General features: G+C 48.9%; 1 protein-coding gene across 1 annotated transcript in view; it reads right to left on the reverse strand.

Annotated features, from left to right (window-relative positions):
• The window catches only part of CNIH3 (cornichon family AMPA receptor auxiliary protein 3), a 278,222-nt gene extending 253,064 nt beyond the window's left edge, over nt 1-25,158 (reverse strand). The window contains exon 1 of the mRNA XM_063919852.1: nt 24,828-25,158. Coding sequence (XP_063775922.1) covers nt 24,828-24,908 — 81 coding nt within the window. The 5' untranslated portion in view covers nt 24,909-25,158. The remainder of the gene's footprint in view (nt 1-24,827) is intronic.
• Nucleotides 25,159-27,059: the final 1,901 nt, after the last annotated feature.

The following is a 27,059-nucleotide window of genomic DNA, read 5'->3' on the forward strand; positions in this document are numbered from 1 at the left end:
TACACGGTAACCACACACTGTAACCACAAAGTAACCACACACTGTAACCACACAGTAACCACACACTGTAACCACATAGTAACTATACACGGTAACCACACACTGTAACCCTACACTTAAGCACATAGTAACCATACACAGTAACCACAAACTGTAACCCTACATTGTAACCACATAGTAAACATACACAGTAACCACATAGTAACCACACTGTAACCACACACTGTAACCACATAGTAACCATACACGGTAACCACACACTGTAACCACACAGGAACCACACACTGTAACCACAAAGTAACCACACACTGTAACCACATAGTAACCATACACGGTAACCACACACTGTAACCACACAGTAACCATACACTGTAACCACATAGTAACCACACACTGTAACCACACAGTAACCACACACTGTAACCACATAGTAACCATACACGGTAACCACACAGTAACCACACACTGTAACCACACACTGTAACCACATAGTAACCATACACAGTTACCACACACTGTAACCACATAGTAACCATACACAATAACCACACACTGTAACCACATGGTAACCACACAATGTAACCACACAGTAACCACACACAGTAACCACACACTGTAACCACACACTGTCACCACATAGTAACCATACACAGTAACCACACACTGTAACCACACACTGTAACCACATAGTAACCATACACGGTAACCACACACTGTAACTACACAGTAACCACACACTGTAACCACAAAGTAACCACACACTGTAACCACACAGTAACCACACACTGTAACCACATAGTAACTATACACGGTAACCACACACTGTAACCCTACACTGTAACCACATAATAACCATACACAGTAACCACACACTGTAACCACATACTGTAACCACATGTTAACCATACACATTAACCACACACTGTAACCCTACATTGTAACCACATAGTAACCATACACAGTAACCACACACTGTAAACATAGACGGTAACCACATACTGTAACCACATGTTAACCATACACGGTAACCACACACTGTAACCATACACGGTAACCACACACTGTAACCCTACACTGTAACTACACTGTAACCACACAGTAACCATACACGGTAACCACACACTGTAACCACACACTGTAACCACACACAGTAACCACACAGAGTAACCACACACTGTAACCACACACTGTAACCACACACAGTAACCACACACTGTAACCTCACACTGTAACCACACACAGTAACCACACACTGTAACCACACACAGTAACCACACACTGTAACCACACACAGTAACCACACACTGTAACCACACACTGTAACCATACACAGTAACCACACACTGTAACCACACACAGTAACCACACACTGTAACCATACACAGTAACCACACTGTAACCACACACTGTGACCACACACTGTAACCACACTGTAACCACACACTGTAACCACACACAGTAACCACACACTGTAACCACACACAGTAACCACACACTGTAACCACACACAGTAACCACACACTGTAACCACACACTGTTACCACATAGTAACCATACACAGTAACCACACACTGTAACCACATGGTAACCATACACGGTAACCACACAGTAACCACACAGTAACCACACACAGTAACCACACACTGTAACCACATAGTAACCATACACAGTAACCACACACTGTAACCACATAGTAACCACACACTGTAACCACACAGTAACCACACACTGTAACCACATAGTAACCACACACTGTAACAGTATAGTAACCATACACGGTAACCACACAGTAACCACACACAGTAACCACACACTGTAACCACACACTGTAACCACATAGTAACCATACACAGTAACCACACACTGTAACCACATAGTAACCATACACAATAACCACACACTGTAGCCACATGGTAACCACACAATGTAACCACACAGTAACCACACACAGTAACCACACACTGTAACCACACACTGTAACCACATAGTAACCATACACGGTAACCACACACTGTAACTACACAGTAACCACACACTGTAACCACAAAGTAACCACACACTGTAACCACACACTGTAACCACATAGTAACTATACACGGTAACCCTACACTGTAACCACATAATAACCATACACAGTAACCACACACTGTAACCACACACTGTAACCACATAGTAACCATACACGGTAACCACACACTGTAACTACACAGTAACCACACACTGTAACCACAAAGTAACCACACACTGTAACCACACAGTAACCACACACTGTAACCACATAGTAACTATACACGGTAACCACACACTGTAACCCTACACTGTAACCACATAATAACCATACACAGTAACCACACACTGTAACCACATACTGTAACCACATGTTAACCATACACATTAACCACACACTGTAACCCTACATTGTAACCACATAGTAACCATACACAGTAACCACACACTGTAAACATAGACGGTAACCACATACTGTAACCACATGTTAACCATACACGGTAACCACACACTGTAACCATACACGGTAACCACACACTGTAACCCTACACTGTAACTACACTGTAACCACACAGTAACCATACACGGTAACCACACACTGTAACCACACACTGTAACCACACACAGTAACCACACAGAGTAACCACACACTGTAACCACACACTGTAACCACACACAGTAACCACACACTGTAACCTCACACTGTAACCACACACAGTAACCACACACTGTAACCACACACAGTAACCACACACTGTAACCACACACAGTAACCACACACTGTAACCACACACTGTAACCATACACAGTAACCACACACTGTAACCACACACAGTAACCACACACTGTAACCATACACAGTAACCACACTGTAACCACACACTGTGACCACACACTGTAACCACACTGTAACCACACACTGTAACCACACACAGTAACCACACACTGTAACCACACACAGTAACCACACACTGTAACCACACACAGTAACCACACACTGTAACCACACACTGTTACCACATAGTAACCATACACAGTAACCACACACTGTAACCACATGGTAACCATACACGGTAACCACACAGTAACCACACAGTAACCACACACAGTAACCACACACTGTAACCACATAGTAACCATACACAGTAACCACACACTGTAACCACATAGTAACCACACACTGTAACCACACAGTAACCACACACTGTAACCACACACTGTAACCACATAGTAACCACACACTGTAACAGTATAGTAACCATACACGGTAACCACACAGTAACCACACACAGTAACCACACACTGTAACCACACACTGTAACCACATAGTAACCATACACAGTAACCACACACTGTAACCACATAGTAACCATACACAATAACCACACACTGTAGCCACATGGTAACCACACAATGTAACCACACAGTAACCACACACAGTAACCACACACTGTAACCACACACTGTAACCACATAGTAACCATACACGGTAACCACACACTGTAACTACACAGTAACCACACACTGTAACCACAAAGTAACCACACACTGTAACCACACACTGTAACCACATAGTAACTATACACGGTAACCCTACACTGTAACCACATAATAACCATACACAGTAACCACACACTGTAACCACATACTGTAACCACATGCTAACCATACACGGTAACCACACACTGTAACCCTACATTGTAACCACATAGTAACCATACACAGTAACCACACACTGTAACCATACACGGTAACCACACACTGTAACCCTACACTGTAACTACACTGTAACCACATAGTAACCATACACGGTAACCACACACTGTAACCACACACTGTAACCACACACAGTAACCACACATAGTAACCACACACTGTAACCACACACAGTAACCACACACTGTAAGCTCACACTGTAACCACACACAGTAACCACACACTGTAACCACACACAGTAACCACACACTGTAACCACACACAGTAACCACACACTGTAACCACACACTGTAACCACACACAGTAACCACACACTGTAACCATACACAGTAACCACACTGTAACCACACACTGTGACCACACACTGTAACCACACTGTAACCACACACAGTAACCACACACTGTAACCACACACTGTAACCACACACAGTAACCACACACTGTAACCACACACTGTAACCACATAGTAACCATACACGGTAACCACACACTGTAACCACACACTGTAACCACAAAGTAACCACACACTGTAACCACACAGTAACCACACACTGTAACCACATAGTAACTATACACGGTAACCACACACTGTAACCCTACACTTAAGCACATAGTAACCATACACAGTAACCACAAACTGTAACCCTACATTGTAACCACATAGTAAACATACACAGTAACCACATAGTAACCACACTGTAACCACACACTGTAACCACATAGTAACCATACACGGTAACCACACACTGTAACCACACAGGAACCACACACTGTAACCACAAAGTAACCACACACTGTAACCACATAGTAACCATACACGGTAACCACACACTGTAACCACACAGTAACCATACACTGTAACCACATAGTAACCACACACTGTAACCACACAGTAACCACACACTGTAACCACATAGTAACCATGGCCCTCATTCCGAGTTGTTCGGTCGGTATTTTTCATCGCATCGCAGTGAAAATCCGCTTAGTACGCATGCGCAATGTTCGCACTGCGACTGCGCCAAGTAACTTTACTATGAAGAATGTAATTTTACTCACGGCTTTTTCTTCGCTCCGGCGATCGTAATGTGATTGACAGGAAATGGGTGTTACTGGGCGGAAACACGGCGTTTCAGGGGCGTGTGGCTGAAAACGCTACCGTTTCCGGGAAAAACGCAGGAGTGGCCGGGGAAACGGTGGGAGTGCCTGGGCGAACGCTGGGTGTGTTTGTGACGTCAACCAGGAACGACAAGCACTGAAATGATCGCACAGGCAGAGTAAGTCTGGAGCTACTCAGAAATTGCTAAGTAGTTAGTAATCGCAATATTGCGAATACATCGGTCGCAATTTTAAGATGCTAAGATACACTCCCAGTAGGCGGCGGCTTAGCGTGTGTAACTCTGCTAAATTCGCCTTGCGACCGATCAACTCGGAATGAGGGCCCATACACGGTAACCACACAGTAACCACACACTGTAACCACACACTGTAACCACATAGTAACCATACACAGTTACCACACACTGTAACCACATAGTAACCATACACAATAACCACACACTGTAACCACATGGTAACCACACAATGTAACCACACAGTAACCACACACAGTAACCACACACTGTAACCACACACTGTCACCACATAGTAACCATACACAGTAACCACACACTGTAACCACACACTGTAACCACATAGTAACCATACACGGTAACCACACACTGTAACTACACAGTAACCACACACTGTAACCACAAAGTAACCACACACTGTAACCACACAGTAACCACACACTGTAACCACATAGTAACTATACACGGTAACCACACACTGTAACCCTACACTGTAACCACATAATAACCATACACAGTAACCACACACTGTAACCACATACTGTAACCACATGTTAACCATACACATTAACCACACACTGTAACCCTACATTGTAACCACATAGTAACCATACACAGTAACCACACACTGTAAACATAGACGGTAACCACATACTGTAACCACATGTTAACCATACACGGTAACCACACACTGTAACCATACACGGTAACCACACACTGTAACCCTACACTGTAACTACACTGTAACCACACAGTAACCATACACGGTAACCACACACTGTAACCACACACTGTAACCACACACAGTAACCACACAGAGTAACCACACACTGTAACCACACTGTAACCACACACAGTAACCACACACTGTAACCTCACACTGTAACCACACACAGTAACCACACACTGTAACCACACACAGTAACCACACACTGTAACCACACACAGTAACCACACACTGTAACCACACACTGTAACCATACACAGTAACCACACACTGTAACCACACACAGTAACCACACACTGTAACCATACACAGTAACCACACTGTAACCACACACTGTGACCACACACTGTAACCACACTGTAACCACACACTGTAACCACACACAGTAACCACACACTGTAACCACACACTGTAACCACACACAGTAACCACACACTGTAACCACACACAGTAACCACACACTGTAACCACTGTTACCACATAGTAACCATACACGGTAACCACACACTGTAACCACATGGTAACCATAGACGGTAACCACACAGTAACCACACAGTAACCACACACAGTAACCACACACTGTAACCACATAGTAACCATACACAGTAACCACACACTGAACCACATAGTAACCACACACTGTAACCACACAGTAACCACACACTGTAACCACACACTGTAACCACATAGTAACCATACACGGTAACCACACACTGTAACCACACACTGTAACCACAAAGTAACCACACACTGTAACCACACAGTAACCACACACTGTAACCACATAGTAACTATACACGGTAACCACACACTGTAACCCTACACTTAAGCACATAGTAACCATACACAGTAACCACACACTGTAACCCTACATTGTAACCACATAGTAAACATACACAGTAACCACATAGTAACCACACACTGTAACCACACAGTAACCACACACTGTAACCACACACTGTAACCACATAGTAACCATACACGGTAACCACACACTAACCACACAGGAACCACACACTGTAACCACAAAGTAACCACACACTGTAACCACACACTGTAACCACATAGTAACTATGGGGGTAATTCTGAGTTGATCGCAGCAGCAAGTTTGTTAGCAATTGGGCAAAACCATGTGCACTGCAGGGTGGGCAGATATAACACGTGCAGAGAGAGTTAGATTTGGGTGGGTTATATTGTTTCTGTGCAGGGTATATACTGTCTGCTTTATTTTTACACTGCAATTTAGATAAGCTGAAGGCTGCATAAGCCTGAGGCCATATAAGCGATCAACTTTTTGTGATTGGTTGTTAAATGACTAAGCAGTTGCTAGGCAGATCAGTTTTCCCGGTTGGTTTTTTCCTATTGGATTAGAGGTTTGTGCATCAAGATGAAGAGGAGGGTCTTAGGTTAGTATATAGGGGGTGGCCATTTTGCTAGACTTCCTCTTGCCTTTCAGTTTATGCCCAGGAAGGATAAGTATACTTTTACTTGTACTACTTGCATAATTTGGACATTGCATTTGCTTCACTGGGCATTATATAGCATACTATTGCCCCTTCTCTGTGCGGTGCAGCTGTGTTGCCCCCCTTTTACCGACGTCTCCCTCCCGCTGTCATGACCCGTCCCAGACGTTCAGCTCCCCCCCCCCGGCGCCTCGTGGATGCGGGGAGCGCCTTCCGCTCCCGCTCCCCGAGCATTGCGCCTCAGAGAGGCCTTTCCCCTGCTGCAGACAGGCGGCGGGGGCGGGCAGTTACAGCCCGCTCCCCTGCCGCACGGAGACGGGCGGCCAGCGGCCGCTCGTCACGTGGTGCCGATGCGCGCGGCTCGGCCGGGCCGCGCGCCCCGGCGCTCGCAGCGGGACGGGCCTCTCCTCTCCCTCCTGCCTCGGGCGCCTTTGGTAATCCTCCTCCGGCGGCCAGCGGCCGCTCTGCACGTGGCGCGGGTGCGCGCGGTCCGGCTGGGCCGCGCTCCCCGGCGCCTCCCGCGGGCGAACCAACCACTCTCCCTCCTTCAAGAAGTGCCTCCGGCCCTCCTCCTCCGTCCCCGCGGTCGGCTCTCGGCGGCGTCCTGGGGGCACAAGCTGTGCCGGACGGCCGCGGCAGAGCTGCGGGGGGCGAGGGGGGGGGGTCAATATTCAGCTAGGGGATATGAGCCCAGGGCGGCGGGTAGCGGCTCCCGCTGTCCCCGGGACAATACAGGGCCCCATACTACCCCCCTCCAACGAGGGGATTAGCACACATCAGGGCAATTTAAATAATATTGGAACGTTTGGGCTTAGTGTGGCTGGGGCGGGGGACGGGGCAGCGGCTGCTGCCGCACCCGCACCGGCGGCAGTCACATGGCAGGGTTTCCCCCCGGCCTCGGGGGCCTGCTCGGGCTCCTCCTGGGCGTCAGACGCCCCGCCGCCGTTAACGGCGCCCCCGCTTGTCGGTTTTCAAACCCCTCTCCACGCCCTTCCCGGTCCTTTTCAGTTTGGGTCCACACAGACATCCGTCTCGGCGGCTTATATGACGCCCGGCGGGGCGCTTTCGGTAGCAGCGCAGCAAGGCTTCGCGGGGAGCCAGTCCCTCCCCGGGGGTTTTGCGTGGCCTCCGGCTCCAGCATTCCCCTTAGCCGCCAGCATGCCTTCCATGGGCTTCATGACGGTGTCCGGCACACAATTTTCCCCGCACGGGTACAGCGCGGGCGCCGGCGTGCAGTCCACGTGGTCGGTCGGTGGCCCCCGAGTCGCGGTGCCCTCGCCGGCCTTTGCGGGCCTGCAGTCAGGACAGGCACCGGGCGGTGGGTATCAGGTGGCACAGAGTTGGCCCCCTCTCACGGCGCCCCCTCAGTTCCTTCCGGCGTCATACGGATGGGCGGGGGCAGGCGTCTGCCCGCCGCATACGGCGTGGCGGCCGTCTTACCCCGCGAGTTTTGGTGCAGTGAGCGGGTCGGCCTTTACGCAGTCGATCGGGTACACCTCGGCGGGGGCCCCCTCCCTGCAGCGGCCGGGCGGCCATCCGCCGCGGTGCGGAGGGGCGGGCCCTCCGCAATTGCGGCCAATTGTTAATGATGTTCTGGTTCCCCCTGTGCCTGTTGTCCCCTCTTTTTCTCCCTCACAGGTCCCGTCTAATTCAGGGGCTACGCCCGACACGAGGCGAAGGTCGCGGACGAGCGCGACGGCGAACGTGGAGGTACGGCCATCAGCGGAGGCGGGTGCAGCGGACGACGCGGTTCCGGGTCCTTCGAACTCCGGCGAGCTAAACATTCCTTTACACGTTTCAACTTGTAGTTCCTCGTCTTCTAGCAGCGTATCATCCGGCTCTCCGCGGTGCCCGCGTAAATTAGCTAGGCTCATCGCGCGGCGAATGGCTAAGGAGGCGCATAAGGTGGCCGCTCCTGCGCAGGTGGTCCCCTCTGACCCACCCCGTTACGGCGAGATGGTACATTGCGCCAACACGGCAGTTACAAGGGGGGTTCGCAAGCGCATGCGGGAAAAAATCCGTAAGGGGAAGTATGTAGACATATTCACCCTTACGGAGGAAATGCGGCAAGGTTTTGACGCAGCCAAGAAGCCGGGTGGTATGGGGGAAAATGCGTTTCGCAATTTTCACCAGTGGCTGCGTGGTTTTTTGGTATTCATGGCTTGCTACACGGAATCGCGTCCCTCGGAGTATGCCAACTTGGTGAAATATTTGTTTTTAGTACACGATATGTACTTGAAATCCAAGGGTTCCGCGTGGCGGGATTACGACGAGAAGTTTCGTCGCAATCAGGATGGCAACCCCATCCTGCCCGCGGGTTTCAAGGATGTTGAGGTGTGGTTGGAGGTCACGCAGCAGGTCAAACTCACCCCGGACGTCACGGCCAAGAAGCCCGGGGCGGCCGGGGCGGCGGCTTCCCGATTGGCGGGGAAAGGCAAGTGCTTTGCCTACAACGACGGCAAATGCGACAAAGGAACGAGTTGTCGTTTTCGCCACTCATGTAGGTTGTGCGGAGCAAGTCACCCGGCCAAGGAATGCACCGCGGCGACAGGCAGTAAGCCTGCCGCTTCCACCGAGGCCGGTGGAGTTGGCAAGTAAGGCCTTCTCCCCGATTATAGTTCCCGAGTTGCAGCGCTGGCTTAGCTTGTACCCCGATGAGGCGGCGGCATCGTTTCTCTTGGAGGGTTTTCAGCACGGTTTTCGTTTGCCAATTCCGGATTCGGTGTATGTGGTTGCACGCCAGAATTTGAGATCGGCTCGGGAATTCCCGCAGGAAGTCCGGCGGAAGGTTGACGGGGAAATTGGGCTGGGGCGCATGGCTGGGCCCTACGCCCTTTCCCCGTTGCCCTCCTTGTGCATTTCCCCAGTAGGGGTAGTGCCCAAGAAGGCCATAGGCAAGTTTCGTTTGATACAGCACTTGTCGCACCCGCCGGGGTTGTCGGTCAACGACGCTATCCCGGAAGCCCAGTGCAGAGTTCAATATCAGTCGTTCGACGACGCGCTGCGCTTAGTGCGGGATTGTGGTCCGGGGAGTCTGTTGGCAAAATTGGACGTGGAGTCGGCCTTTCGGCTACTCCCGCTACACCCAGATTCCCTGCGGTTTCTGGGTTTCAAAATAGGGGGCGAATTCTACGTCGATCGGTGTCTCCCCATGGGTTGCTCTGTCTCCTGCGCCTACTTTGAGTGCTTTAGCACATTTTTACACTGGTGCGTCCAGACCGCCTCCGGGCAACTGGGGGTGGCTCACTACCTGGATGACTTTCTTTTTGTAGGGCCCGGGGACAGTTCGGTCTGTGGGGACATTCTCTCGGTGGCCAGGTCGTTATTCTGCGCTTTAGGGGTACCGGTTGCGCAGGATAAGTGCGAGGGTCCTTGCACTTGTCTTAGCTATTTAGGTATCGAAATTGACACGGTAGGGGGGTGCTGTCGCTTGCCCGAGGATAAGGTGCGGAAACTATTGGGTTTGATTACAGACTGTTTAGCAAAACGCAGGGTTCGGCTTAAGCATGTGCAGTCCTTGCTTGGTTCTCTCAATTTTGCATGTCGGATTATCCCCATGGGTAGGATTTTCTGTCGCAAACTTGAGCGGGCCACCGCGGGGACGGTTCGGCAGAATCACTCCGTGTACCTTTCCCGCGAGATCAAGGATGATTTGCGGATTTGGGTCTCGTTCCTGGTGTCTTTCAACAGGGAAGTTTTGTGGCCCGCTCCTTGTTGTTCCAGTAAGCAGCTGCAATTGTTCACGGATGCTTCCGGCAGTCTAGGGTTTGGCGCGTTCTTCGCTGGCGCATGGTGCGCTGCGGCCTGGCCGGCATCTTGGGTAACGCGTGGGTTTACCAAGAACCTGCTTTTGCTGGAATTGTTCCCGATCTTAGTGGCGCTTGAGTTATGGGCCGGACGGTTCGCAAATAGGGACATTTTGTTTCTTTGCGACAACTTGGGGGTAGTGCATGCGATTAATAATCAGCGTTCCTCCTCTCCGCAGGCGCTGCGACTGCTAAGGCATTTAGTGTTGGTTTGTTTGCAGCGCAATATTAATTTTAGGGCTCGCCACGTTCCTGGAGTTGACAATGGAATTGCGGATGCATTGTCCCGGTTCCAGTTTGACAAATTCAGGACGTTGGTTCCGGGAGCGGAGGCAGAGGGGTTACAGTGCCCACCTTCTGTCTGGCAGATGGTCGAAGCGGTTTAACGGCATTAGCCAGGTGTGCACTGGCTCCCTCCACGCTACGAGCGTATGATGCTGCATGGCGGGATTGGTCAGCCTTTCAGAGTAGGTACGGGGTAGCAGGTGAGTCCTCGGCCGACGCCCTGTTGACCTTTGTTTGGGAGCATTACCAGAACGGCAGGTCAAAAGCGGCCATGGCTACTGCCCTTGCGGGCATCGCCTTTCACTCGCGACTCCACGGGACGGCGGACCCCACGGGGTCGTTTGTCCTTTCCAGAGCGCTGAAAGGCTGGGCTAGGTTGCACCCGGCGCCTGCGGATTCGCGTAGGCCTATAACGTTGCAGCTGCTAGCAGAATTGCTGCGTGTGCTACCTCAGATTGCGTCCTCGGAGTTTGAGGTGGCATTGTTTAGTAGCGCGTATGCCCTGGCCTTTTTTGGGGCTTTTCGGGTGAGCGAGTTAGTGGCGAGCAGCAAGGCGTCCCGGGAATCGGGTCTGCTCTACGAGAATGTGCGCCTGCAGGAGGGCCTGTTGCTCTGTAGGATTGTGCGGTCCAAGACAGATCAAACAGGTCGGGGTCGCTGGTTGTCCTTGGAGGCTCAGGGAAGTACGGGTGTTTGCCCGCTGCGGTTGACGCAGGAGTATGTGCGGTTAAGACCTCCGGGGGGCAACCAGTTGTTGGTGCACGCGCAGTCGGACCCTCTGACAAAGTTTCAGTTCTCATCAGTGTTCAAGAAATGTTTGACGGCGTTGGGCTTACAGGAGGCGGACTTCGGTACTCATTCCTTTCGGATTGGGGCGGCTACCCATGCGGCGGCCGCTGGTTCATCACCGGCGGCTATTCGGGAGTTGGGTCGCTGGAAGTCGGCCTCCTATAAGTCTTATGTCCGTATAGATAAGTTATAAGTGCGCCTGTTGCGCTAACCCAAAAACATGTTTACTCGTCGGTTTTTGAACGCTTACCGTTCAGGAATCGAGGGTGTGAAGCGAATTTTTAAAATTTTTCCTCCGAGGGGGCCTAATTTCAATTGGCTGTTCTATCAAGGTCCACGGGAGGTTTTTTGAGTTTTCTCCTTCACTTGGGTTTAATTGGTTACGTTGTGTTTAAGTTACAGATTATGTGCATAATCTGACATTAGGATAATTTCTTTTACAGCTGTCATCAATTTTGGAGACCACATATGGATGGTTGGTCATTCATATGTTTTTTGGGCGGAGAAACATCCTATGGCGTCTAGGGCGACTGAGATTTTTGGGTCCAGGCAATTTAGATGGTTAGGTGTCAGGGGCATGTTGTGGGGTGATCTGTTGCGCGTCCTTTTTTCTAGGGAGCGCCGCTGGGGTCGCCCCAGTTGTATTATCATTCATTTGGGTGGTAATGATCTGGGCCGAGTTAAAGGCATAGACTTGATTTTGTCTATAAAGGCGGATGTGGTGGCGATACGTTGTCACTGGCCTGGGGTATGCATTGTCTGGTCGGAAATGGTGCCCCGTTTCCATTGGCGTGGTGCGGTGCGTTTCTCGGCGCTGGAGAAAGCACGCAAAAAGGTGAACTCGACGGTGTCTCTTTTTGTCAAGGCCATAGGCGGAGTGGCAATTAAGCATCCTCTGCTGGTGCTGCGGAACAGGCAGTTCTATAGAGACGATGGGGTTCACCTTTCGCCGGAAGGAGTGCAGTTTTTTCTGGAGGATATTTTCGGTCCTTTTCGTTAGAGCTAGTTAGTTTCTGGTTGATGTTCTGTTTGCGGATGGCGGTGGCGGTTTGGTAAACCTTGGTGGCGGGAAATCGCTGCCAACCAGCTGTCACACAGGCATAAGTGGTCATTGTGGGGCTCCCTCTTTAGAAGGACGGCAGGTGTGTCCTTTTCTTGCGGTTGGACATTTAGACGTTCCCCTGCGGGAACCGAACGTTTGCCAGAGAAAGAGGGGTAAGGCCAGCACAATGCGGGTTATGCGGGAAGGAGGCGGGGTATGTGTACTCCCCTCCTTGGTTTGGTGGTTTTCATCTAGGTGACGGGTGCTGGTGTTTGGCAGCGGTTTTCTGTTTGCCATCCTCCAAACTAAAGTTAAATATATATTCAATTCAATTCTAATTCGGCCTCAATTATTAGTTTAAAGAGTTGGTCAGCGATTAATAAACATCGTCTGACCTTTAACTCCAGCTACTGTGTCCGTGTCTTTATTTCAGTGTGTGGTGTGGTTTTATTTAGTGATAAGCTAGCTTAAATAAAAGGTTTATGTAATCACAATAAAGTTATGAGCGGCTTAGATAAGCTGAAGGCTGCATAAGCCTGAGGCCATATAAGCGATCAACTTTTTGTGATTGGTTGTTAAATGACTAAGCAGTTGCTAGGCAGATCAGTTTTCCCGGTTGGTTTTTTCCTATTGGATTAGAGGTTTGTGCATCAAGATGAAGAGGAGGGTCTTAGGTTAGTATATAGGGGGTGGCCATTTTGCTAGACTTCCTCTTGCCTTTCAGTTTATGCCCGCCCGCCCTCCCAGAATGCGTCTACGTTTTTGTTCTTGCTGTGGGCTATTGAAAGCCAGATTGGCGGGAAATCGCTGCCAACCAGCTGTCACACAGGCATAAGTGGTCATTGTGGGGCTCCCTCTTTAGAAGGAAGGCAGGTGTGTCCTTTTCTTGCGGTTGGACATTTAGACGTTCCCCTGCGGGAACCGAACGTTTGCCAGAGAAAGAGGGGTAAGGCCAGCACAATGCGGGTTATGCGGGAAGGAGGCGGGGTATGTGTACTCCCCTCCTTGGTTTGGTGGTTTTCATCTAGGTGACGGGTGCTGGTGTTTGGCAGCGGTTTTCTGTTTGCCATCCTCCAAACTAAAGTTAAATATATATTCAATTCAATTCTAATTCGGCCTCAATTATTAGTTTAAAGAGTTGGTCAGCGATTAATAAACATCGTCTGACCTTTAACTCCAGCTACTGTGTCCGTGTCTTTATTTCAGTGTGTGGTGTGGTTTTATTTAGTGATAAGCTAGCTTAAATAAAAGGTTTATGTAATCACAATAAAGTTATGAGCGGCTTAGATTGCAGATTGAACATAGTGTTCACTCTAGGAGTGAAAAGGGGCAGGGCGCCGGACTCCGGGGGCACATGTGTGCGCGTGCGTCCGAAATGGGGGCGCGGCCACGCAAATTAGGGGGCGTGGTCACGCCTCCGTCATTTTAGGGGGCGGTGCGGCCCACAGACGCTACTATAGAGAGCGTCTGTGGCCGGCGACGTCACTGTTGGGGGCGTGCCCAGCACCTCCGTCGGTGCTGGGCTTCCCCCAGCCCTCTCCCAATGCGTGAATGGATGCCGCGCGCATGCGCACGGCATCTATACACGCCGGGAGGGCAGGGAGCGGGCGGCTGTTCTAGCAGGGCGACGCAAAAGGAGCAGGAGGGGTTTTGCCTGTTAAAAAACGGGCAGGGCGCGGCGCCCTGCTAAATCAGCCTAGAGTGAACACTAGAACACACCACACCCAAATCTAACTCTCTCTGCACATGTTATATCTGCCTCCCCTGCAGTGCACATGGTTTTGCCCAACTGCTAAAAAATGTCCTGCTGCGATCAACTTGGAATTACCCCCTATACACGGTAACCACACACTGTAACCACATAGTAACCATACACAGTAACCACACACTGTAAACATAGACGGTAACCACATACTGTAACCACATGTTAACCATACACGGTAACCACACACTGTAACCACACACTGTAACCACACACAGTAACCACACACAGTAACCACACACTGTAACCACACACAGTAACCACACTGTAACCACACACAGTAACTACACACTGTAACCACACACAGTAACCACACACTGTAACCACACACTGTAACCACACAAAGTAACCACACACTGTAACCACACACAGTAACCACACACTGTAACCACACACTGTAACCACACACAGTAACCACACACTGTAACCACACACAGTAACCACACACTGTAACCACACACAGTAACCACACACTGTAACCATACACAGTAACCACACTGTAACAACACACTGTAACCTCACACTGTAACCACACACAGTAACCACACTGTAACCACACACAGTAACCACACACTGTAACCACATACAGTAACCACACACTGTAAACACACACAGTAACCACACACTGTAACCACACACTGTAACCACACACAGTAACCACACACTGTAACCACACACAGTAACCACACACTGTAACCACACACAGTAACCACACACTGTTACCACATAGTAACCATACACAGTAACCACACACTGTAACCACATAGTAACCACACACTGTAACCACACAGTAACCACATACTGTAACCACATAGTAACCATACACAGTAACCACACACTGTAACCACACAGTAACCACACACTGTAACCACAAAGTAACCACACACTGTAACCACACAGTAACCACACACTGTAACCACATAGTAACTATACACGGTAACCACACACTGTAACCCTACATTGTAACCACATAGTAACCATACACAGTAACCACACACTGTAACCACACACTGTAACCACATGTTAACCATACACGGTAACCACACACTGTAAACATAGACGGTAACCACACACTGTAACCCTACACGGTAACCACACACTGTAACCCTACACTGTAACTACACTGTAACCACATAGTACACATACACGGTAACCACACACTGTAACCACACACTGTAACCACACACTGTAACCACACACAGTAACCACACACTGTAACCTCACACTGTAACCACACACAGTAACCACACACTGTAACCACACACAGTAACCACACACTGTAACCATACACAGTAACCACACTGTAACCACACACTGTAACCACACACAGTAACCACACACTGTAACCACACACTGTAACCACACACAGTAACCACACACTGTAACCACACACAGTAACCACACACTGTAACCACACACTGTAACCACACACTGTAACCACACTGTAACCACACACTGTAACCACACACAGTAACCACACACAGTAACCACACACTGTAACCACACACTGTAACCACACACTGTAACCACACTGTAACCACACACTGTAACCACACACTGTAACCACACACAGTAACCACACACTGTAACCACACACTGTAACCACACATTGTAACCACACACAGTAACCACACACTGTAACCACACACAGTAACCACACACTGTAACCACACACTGTAACCACACACAGTAACCACACACTGTAACCACACTGTAACCACACACAGTAACCACACACTGTAACCATACACAGTAACCACACTGTAACCATACACAGTAACCACACTGTAACCACACACTGTAACCATACACAGTAACCACAGACAGTAACCACACACTGTAACCACACACAGTACCCACACACTGTAACCACACACAGTAACCAAACACTGTAACCATACAGAGTAACCACACTGTAACCACACACAGTAACCACACACTGTAACCATACACAGTAACCACACTGTAACCATACACAGTAACCACACTGTAACCAAACACTGTAACCACACACTGTAACCACACTGTAACCACACACAGTAACCACACACTGTAACCACACACTGTAACCACACACAGTAACCACACACTGTAACCACACACAGTAACCACACACAGTAACCACACACAGTAACCACACACTGTAACCACACACAGTAACCACACACTGTAACCACACACTGTAACCACACACAGTAACCACACACTGTAACCACACACAGTAACCACACACTGTAACCACACACAGTAACCACACACTGTAACCATACACAGTAACCACACTGTAACCACACACAGTAACCACACACTGTAACCATACACAGTAACCACACTGTAACCATACACAGTGACCACACTGTAACCACACACTGTAACCATACACAGTAACCATACTGTAACCACACACAGTAACCACACACAGTAACCACACACCACACACTGTAACCACACACAGTAACCACACACTGTAACCACACACTGTAACCATACACAGTAACCACACTGTAACCACACACAGTAACCACACACAGTAACCACACTGTAACCACACACGGTAAACATACACAGTAACCACACACAGTAACCACACACAGTAACCACACACTGTAAACACACACTGTAACCATACACAGTAACCACACTGTAACCACACACTGTAACCACACACTGTAACCATACACAGTAACCACACTGTAACCACACACAGTAACCACACACAGTAACCACACATGGTAACCACACTGTAACCACACACTGTAGCCACACACTGTAGCCATACACAGTAACCACACTGTAACTACACACAGTAACCACACACAGTAACCACACACTGTAACCACACACTGTAACCATACACAGTAACCACACAGTAACCACACACGGTAACCACACATGGTAACCACACTGTAACCACACTGTAACCACACACAGTAACCACACACTGTAACCACACACTGTAACCACACTGTAACCACACACAGTAACCACACATGGTAACCACACTGTAACCACACACAGTAACCACACACTGTAACCACACACTGTAACCATACACAGTAACCACACTGTAACCACACACAGTAACCACACACTGTAACCATACACAGTAACCACACTGTAACCACACACAGTAACCACACACTGTAACCACACACTGTGACCACACACTGTGACCACACACTGTGACCACACACTGTAACCACACACAGTAACCACACACTGTAACCATACACAGTAACCACACTGTAACCACACTGTAACCATACACAGTAACCACACTGTAACCATACACAGTAACCACACTGTAACCATACACAGTAACCACACACTGTAACCATACACAGTAACCACACACTGTAACCACACACAGTAACCACACACTGTAACCACACACAGTAACCACACACAGTAACCACACACTGTAACCATACACAGTAACCACACTGTAACCACACACAGTAACCACACACAGTAACCATACACAGTAACCACACTGTAACCACACACAGTAACCACACACAGTAACCACACACAGTAACTACACACTGTAACCACACACAGTAACCACACACTGTAACCACACACAGTAACCACACACTGTAACCACACACTGTAACCATACACAGTAACCACACTGTAACCACACACAGTAACCACACACAGTAACCACACAGTAACCATACACTGTAACCACACACTGTAACCACATAGTAACCACACACTGTAACCACTAAGTAACCACACACTGTAACCACACACTGTAACCACATAGTAACCATACACGGTAACCACACAGTAACCACACACTGTAACCACACACAGTAACCACAAACTGTAACCACACACTGTAACCACACACAGTAACCACACACTGTAACCACACAATGTAACCACATAATGTAACCACATAGTAACCATACACAGTAACCACACACTGTAACCACACTGTAACCACACACAGTAACCACACACAGTAACCACACATGGTAACCACACTGTAACCACACACAGTAACCACATACAGTAACCACACACTGTAACCACACACTGTAACCACACTGTAACCACACACAGTAACCACACACTGTAACCATACACAGTAACCACACACAGTAACCACACACAGTAACCACACACAGTAACCATACACAGTAACCACACACAGTAACCACACACTGTAACCATACACAGCAACCACACACAGTAACCACACATGGTAACCACACTGTAACCACACACTGTAACCACACACAGTAACCATACACAGTAACCACACACTGTAACCACACATGGTAACCACACTGTAACCACACACAGTAACCACACACTGTAACCACACACAGTAACCACACACTGTAACCACACACTGTAACCACACACAGTAACCACACACTGTAACCACACACAGTAACCACACACTGTAACCACACACTGTAACCATACACAGTAACCACACTGTAACCACACACAGTAACCACACACAGTAACCATACACAGTAACCACACTGTAACCATACACAGTAACCACACTGTAACCACACACAGTAACCACACTGTAACCATACACAGTAACCACACACAGTAACCACACACAGTAACCACACACAGTAACCACACACTGTAACCATACACAGTAACCACACACTGTAACCACACACTGTAACCACACACAGTAACCAAACACTGTAACCACACACTGTAACCATACACAGTAACCACACTGTAACCACACACAGTAACCACACACAGTAACCACACTGTAACCATACACAGTAACCACACTGTAACCACACAGAGTAACCACACTGTAACCACACACAGTAACTACACACTGTAACCACACACAGTAACCACACACTGTAACCACACAAAGTAACCACACACTGTAACCACACACAGTAACCACATTGTAACCACACACTGTCTGTAACCACACACTGTAACCACACATGGTAACCAAACACTGTTACCACACACAGTAACCACATTGTAACCACACACTGTCTGTAACCACACACTGTAATCACACATGGTAACCAAACACTGTTACCACACACTGTAACCACACACTGTAATCACTCTGTAGTGTAACCACACACTGTAACCACACTGTGTAACCACACACTGTAACTACACATGGTAACCACACACTGTAACCACACATGGTAACCAAACACTGTTACCACACACAGTAACCACACACAGTAACCACACAGAGTAACCACACTGTAACCACACACAGTAACCATACACTGTAACCACACACAGTAACCACACACTGTAACCACACACTGTAACCACACTGTAACCACACACAGTAACCACACACTGTAACCACACACTGTAACCACACACTGTAACCACACACAGTAACCACACTGTAACAACACACTGTAACCACACACAGTAACCACACTGTAACCACACACAGTAACCACACACTGTAACCACATACAGTAACCACACACTGTAAACACACACAGTAACCACACACTGTAACCACACACTGTAACAACACACAGTAACCACACACTATAACCACACACAGTAACCACACACTGTAACCACTCACAGTAACCACACACTGTAACCACACACAGTAACCACACACTGTAACCAGACACTGTAACCACACACAGTAACCACACACTGTAACCACACAAAGTAACCACACACTGTAACCAGACACTGTAACCACACACAGTAACCACACACTGTAACCACACAAAGTAACCACACACTGTAACCACACACTGTAACCACACACTGTAACCATACACAGTAACCACACTGTAACAACACACTGTAACCTCACACTTTAACCACACACAGTAACCACACTGTAACCACACACTGTAACCACACACTGTAACCACACACTGTAACCATACACAGTAACCACACTGTAACCACACACAGTAACCACACACAGTAACCACACACTGTAACCACACACTGTAACCACACACAGTAACCACACACTGTAACCACACACTGTAACCACACACAGTAACCACACACTGTAACCACACACTGTAACCACACACAGTAACCACACACTGTAACCACACACAGTAACCACACACTGTAACCACACACTGTAACCACACTGTAACCACACACAGTAACCACACACAGTAACCACACACTGTAACTACACACTGTAACTACACACTGTAACCACACACTGTAACCAAACATGGGGCGGGATGTACTAATGTACATCGCCGCCCAGCGCCACGATGCTGATCGCATATGTACTAACATATGCGATCAGCATTGCGGAGGACAGCTCTTCCGATAAGAGCTGTCCTCCGCGATGCACAGCGGCAGCCTGACTTCCGGGATTCGGCCCCAGGAGTCAGTCTGCGCATGCGCGGGGCGACGGGGGCGGCCGCAGGGCATGCTGGGAGGGATCCGATCGGATCCCTCACACAGCGCCGCGGAGAGAAGCCCATAGGCTTCTATGGACTATCGCCAGTTAAAGCTGGCGTACACCGCCGCGGCGCTGACCTGCCGGCCGGGGGTTAGTACATCAGGAAAATGCGGTAAACAGGGAGTTAACCGCATTTTCCGCTTAGTACATCCGGCTCATGGTAACTACACACTGTAACCACACACAGTAACTACACACTGTAACCACACACTGTAACCACACATGGTAACCAAACACTGTTACCACACACAGTAACTACACACTGTAACCACACACTGTAACCACACACTGTAACCACACACTGTAACTACACACTGTAACCACACTGTAACCACACACTGTAACCACACTAACCACACACTGTAACCACACACTGTAACCACACACTGTAATCACACATGGTAACCAAACACTGTTACCACACACTGTTACCACACACAGTAACCACATTGTAACCACACACTGTCTGTAACCACACACTGTAATCACACATGGTAACCAAACACTGTTACCACACACTGTAACCACACTGTAACCACACACTGTAATCACTCTGTAGTGTAACCACACACTGTAACTACACATGGTAACCACACACTGTAACCACACACTGTAACCACACATGGTAACCAAACACTGTAACCACACACTGTAACTACACATGGTAACCACACACTGTAACCACACACTGTAACCACACATGGTAACCAAACACTGTTACCACACACAGTAACCACATTGTAACCACACACTGTCTGTAACAACACACTGTAATCACACATGGTAACCAAACACTGTTACCACACACTGTAACCACACTGTAACCACACACTGTAATCACTCTGTAGTGTAACCACACACTGTAACCACACTGTAACCACACACTGTAACTACACATGGTAACCACACACTGTAACTACACATGGTAACCACACACGGTAACCACACATCAGACAAACTATCCAAGTACTAAAATTCCCAGCAGAAGGTACTTGTGGCTGAACCACGCAGCTGGCCGCGTGCACAGAAAGTAATAAAGACCCGTCAGAATACCAAATAAAAGATATTAAGGGAGATTGGCACAAACACACAAAACCATCTACTTATCCATAACCCAAATATAACCTCTAGTTCCTGCATTTTCTTACATGGAACCCTGGTTTGGATTTTCAGTTTTCACCGAATATCCTTCGTAAAATGCAGACTCCAGAGGATATTTACTGCATGTATACTGTAAATAGGGTGTAATGCAGAGGGAATACAGGCAATGTTACATATTACATTAACATGGGAAGTTTATCATTCCGGAATGTGGGGTTGAACCTGAAAACAATAGTTTGTTTTGTTATCACGGAGGGAAAACGTAACTGTGTCAGAAATGTTTTCATTGCTCCAGGAAAAACATTTAAGTTAATCCGTGAATGCTGCCACATTTATGGAGAGAGAGAGAGAGAGAGAGAGAGAGAGAGAGACACGGGAGGTGTGTGGGGGGGGGGGGGGGGGGGGAGAAGGGGAAAGAGAAGATGGGAGAGAAGAAGACAGAGACAAAGACAGAAACAACCAGAAAGTACAATACAGGATAATAGGTGAGTTGTTATAATAAATAATGAATTTAGTGCATTGATAAATTAATATTCTGCATACTTTCATAATACACAATTAGTGTCATCCTGGGAGCTTGTTTTTGTCAGTGGTGCCTGCAAGTGCCTTGTATTAGTAGTGAGTCTATAACTGTCACTGTCAACAAACAGCTGCGGGAACCACAATTCCCAGCATGTCCTACAAGTTTTCAACACTTACAAAATTTACTGACAGTCAGTAAACAATATAAATAAATAAACAAAAGCGTCAGACTCCTTAGTGGAGCCAAAGTCCCAAAGTCACTCATCTGTCTTCTAGTTGTAGACACCTGTGTCAGTAACATGTCAGTAAGCAGTGTGCAGGTACAGCAGAAGGTTTGGCCACCTTGCCTGGCTGCTCAGTAACATGTCAGTAAGCAGGTACAGGTACAGCAGAAGGTTTGGCCACCCTGCCTGGCTGAGAAGCCACCAGCACCCAGTGCTCCCCAGTGACAAGCCCCCAGTGCCCCCAGAGAGAAGCCCCCAGTCCCCAGCTGGAATCCCCCAGTGACCCCAGTGAGAAGCCCCCAGTACCCAGTGCTCCCCAAAGAGAAGCCCCCAGTGCCCCCAGTGAGAAGCCCCCAGTTGGAAGCCCCCAGTGAGAAGCCCCCAGTCCCCAGTTGGAAGCCCCCAGTGACCCCAGTGAGAAGCCCCCAGTCCTCAGTTGGAAGCCCCCAGTGCCCCTAGTGAGAAGCCCCCAGTCCCCAGTTGTGTGCCCCCAGTGAGAAGCCCCCAGTCCCCAGTTGGAAGCCCCCAGTCCCCAGTTGGAAGCCCCCAGTTCCCCCAGTTAGAGAAGCCCCCAGCGGTCACAGTGACCGCAGTTGGAAGCCCCCAGTGCCCCCAGTGAGAAGCTACAAGTCCCCAGCTGGAAGCCCCCAATGACCCCAGTGAGAAGCCCCCAGTGCCCCCAGTGAGAAGTCCCCAGTGCCCCCCGTGAGAAGCCCGCAGTCCCCAGTTGGAAGCCCCCAGTGCCACCAGTGAGAAGCCCCCAGTGAGAAGCCCCCAGTCCCCAGTTGGAATCCCCCAGTGTCCCCAGTGAGAAGCCCCCAGTCCCAAGTTGGAATCCCACAGTGACCCCAGTGAGAAGTCCCCAGTGCCCCCAGTGAGAAGCCCGCAGTCCCCAGTTGGAAGCCCCCAGTGCCACCAGTGAGAAGCCCCCAGTGAGAAGCCCCCAGTCCCCAGTTGGAATCCCCCAGTGACCCCAGTGAGAAGCCCCGAGTCCACAGTTGGAATCCCACAGTGACCCCAGTTGGATGCCCCAGAGACCCCAGCGAGAAGCCCCTAGTCCCCAACTGGAAGCCCCCAGTGCCCCCAGTAAGAAGCCCCCAGTCGGATGCACCCAGTGACCCCAGCGAGCAGCCCCCAGTCCCCAATTGGAAGCCCCCAGTGAGAAGCCCCCAGTCCTCCCCAGATGGAAGTCCCCAGTGCCCCCAGTGAGAAGCCCCCAGTCCCCAGATGGAAGTCCCCAGTGCCCCCAGTGAGAAGCCCCCAGTGCCCCCAGTGAGAAGCCCCCAGTCCCCAGTTGGAAGTCCCCAGTGCCACCAGTTGGAAGCCCCCAGTGAGAAGCCCCCAGTGACCCCAGTTGGAAGCCCCCAGTCCCCAGTTGGAAGCCCCCAGTGAGAAGCCCCCAGTCCCCAGTTGGAAGCCCCCAGTGAGAAGCCCCCAGTCCCCAGTTGGAAGCCCCCAGTGAGAAGTCCTCAGTTGGAAGCCCCCAGTCCCCAGTTGGAAGTCCCCAGTGCCACCAGTTGGAAGCCCCCAGTGAGAAGTCCTCAGTTGGAAGCCCCCAGTCCCCAGTTGGAAGCCCCCAGTGCCCCCCAGGTACTTACATGCCAGATGGCGAAGAAGATGAGCGCAGCGCACAGGACCAGGGACAGCATGTAGCAGAAGGCAGCGAAAGTAAATGCCATAGCGAGCGGCGAGCCCAACCCCGGCAGCAGCACCGTCCTCAGGTGACCGGAGACCCCAGGGGAGCCCCCAGCCTCGCTGCGCCCCGGCGCATTGGATGCGCACAGCCACCTCCAGCCTAGTCCAGCAGGGGACGCCTCATGGGGGGGAGAGGGCTGAGAAGTATCCGGCACCCGGCTCTGCCCCGCATCTCCCCAGCCACAGAGGACACTTCTGCTGGATGCCGGTGCCAGTGACTCACTCCAGCCAGGGGAGGAGGACCGGGAGGCGGAGCAGCTGCTCCATGTGCTGCTGCTGGAGGTGGGTGAGCACGGGGGGCTCACTCACTGGCACTGCCCCTCTCTTACCCACCTGGCCCGGGGCAGGGGTCTCACCTGAGGCAGGTGGTGACAGAGGAGGCTGTGGTGGGATCCTATTGTCACCATCCTGCCACACTCACTGCACAAGTCACTTTATGTGCCAAATATAGAGGAAAGTGTGCCTGGTGCACAGCCTGAGTGCAGTCTAGGGGTATGTATACAGTGAGTGTGAGTGCAGTATATGGGATATGTATACAGTAAGTGTGAGTACAGTATATGGGGTATGTATACAGTGAGTGTGAGTGCAGTATATGGGATATGTATACAGTAAGTGTGAGTACAGTATATGGGGTATGTATACAGTAAGTGTGAGTGCAGTCTATATGGGGTATGTATACAGTGAGTGTGAGTACAGTATATAGGGTATGTATACAGTGAGTGGGAATACAGTATATGGGGTATGTATACAGTAAGTGTGAGTGCATCTATATGGGGTATGTATACAGTGAGTGTGAGTACAGTATATGGGATATGTATACAGTAAGTGTGAGTGTAGTCTATGGGGTATGTATACAGTGAGTGTGAGTACAGTATATGGGGTATGTATGTATACAGTAAGTGTGAGTGCAGTCTATATGGGGTATGTATACAGTAAGTGTGAGTACAGTATATGGGGTATGTATACAGTAAGTGTGAGTGCAGTCTATATGGGGTATGTATACAGTGAGTGTGAGTACAGTATATGGGGTATGTATACAGTAAGTGTGAGTACAGTATATGGGGTATGTATGTATACAGTAAGCGTGAGTGCATCTATATGGGGTATGTATACAGTAAGTGTGAGTACAGTATATGGGGTATGTATACAGTAAGTGTGAGTGTAGTCTATATGGGGTATGTATACAGTGAGTGTGAGTACAGTATATGGGGTGTGTATACAGTAAGTGTGAGTGTAGTCTATGGGGTATGTATACAGTGAGTGTGAGTACAGTCTATATAAGGGTATGTATACAGTGAGTGTGAACACAGTCTGTATGGTTATGTATACAGTGAGTGTGAGTGCAGTCTATATGGGGTATGTATACAGTAAGTGTGAGTGCAGTCTATATGAAGTATGTATACAGTAAGTGTGAGTACAGTCTATATGGGGTATGTATACAGTGAGTGTAGTCTATATGGGGTATGTATACAGTAAGTGTGAGTGCAGTCTATATGGGGTATATGTACAGTGAGTGTAGTCTATATGGGGTATGTATACAGTAAGTGTGAATGCAGTCTAGGGGGTATGTATACAGTGAGTGTGAGTGTAGTCTATATGGGGTATGTATACAGTGAGTGTGAGTGTAGTCTATATGGGGTATGTATACAGTAAGTGTGAGTACAGTCTATATGGGGTATGTATACAGTGAGTGTAGTCTATATGAGGTATGTATACAGTAAGTGGGAGTGCAGTCTATGGGGTATGTATGTAGTGAGTGTGAGTGTAGTCTATATGGGGTATGTATACAGTAAGTGTGAGTGCAGTCTGTATGGGGTATGTATACAGTGAGTGTAGTCTATATGGAGTATACAGTGAGTGTAGTCTATATGGGATCTGTATACAGTAAGTGTGAGTGCTGTATATGGAGTATGTATACTGTGAGTGTAGTCTATATGGGGTATGTATACAGCAAGTGAGTGCAGTCTATATGGGGTATGTATACAGTGAGTGTGAGTGTAGTCTATATGGAGTATACAGTGAGTGTAGTCTATATGTGATATGTATACAGTAAGTGTGAGTGCTGTCTATGGGGTATATATACAGTGAGTGTAGTCTATATGGGGTATGTATACAGTAAGTGTGAGTACAGTCTA

Source organism: Pseudophryne corroboree, chromosome 4, assembly GCF_028390025.1.
Source record: "Pseudophryne corroboree isolate aPseCor3 chromosome 4, aPseCor3.hap2, whole genome shotgun sequence".
In the NCBI taxonomy this organism is placed as follows: domain Eukaryota; kingdom Metazoa; phylum Chordata; class Amphibia; order Anura; family Myobatrachidae; genus Pseudophryne; species Pseudophryne corroboree.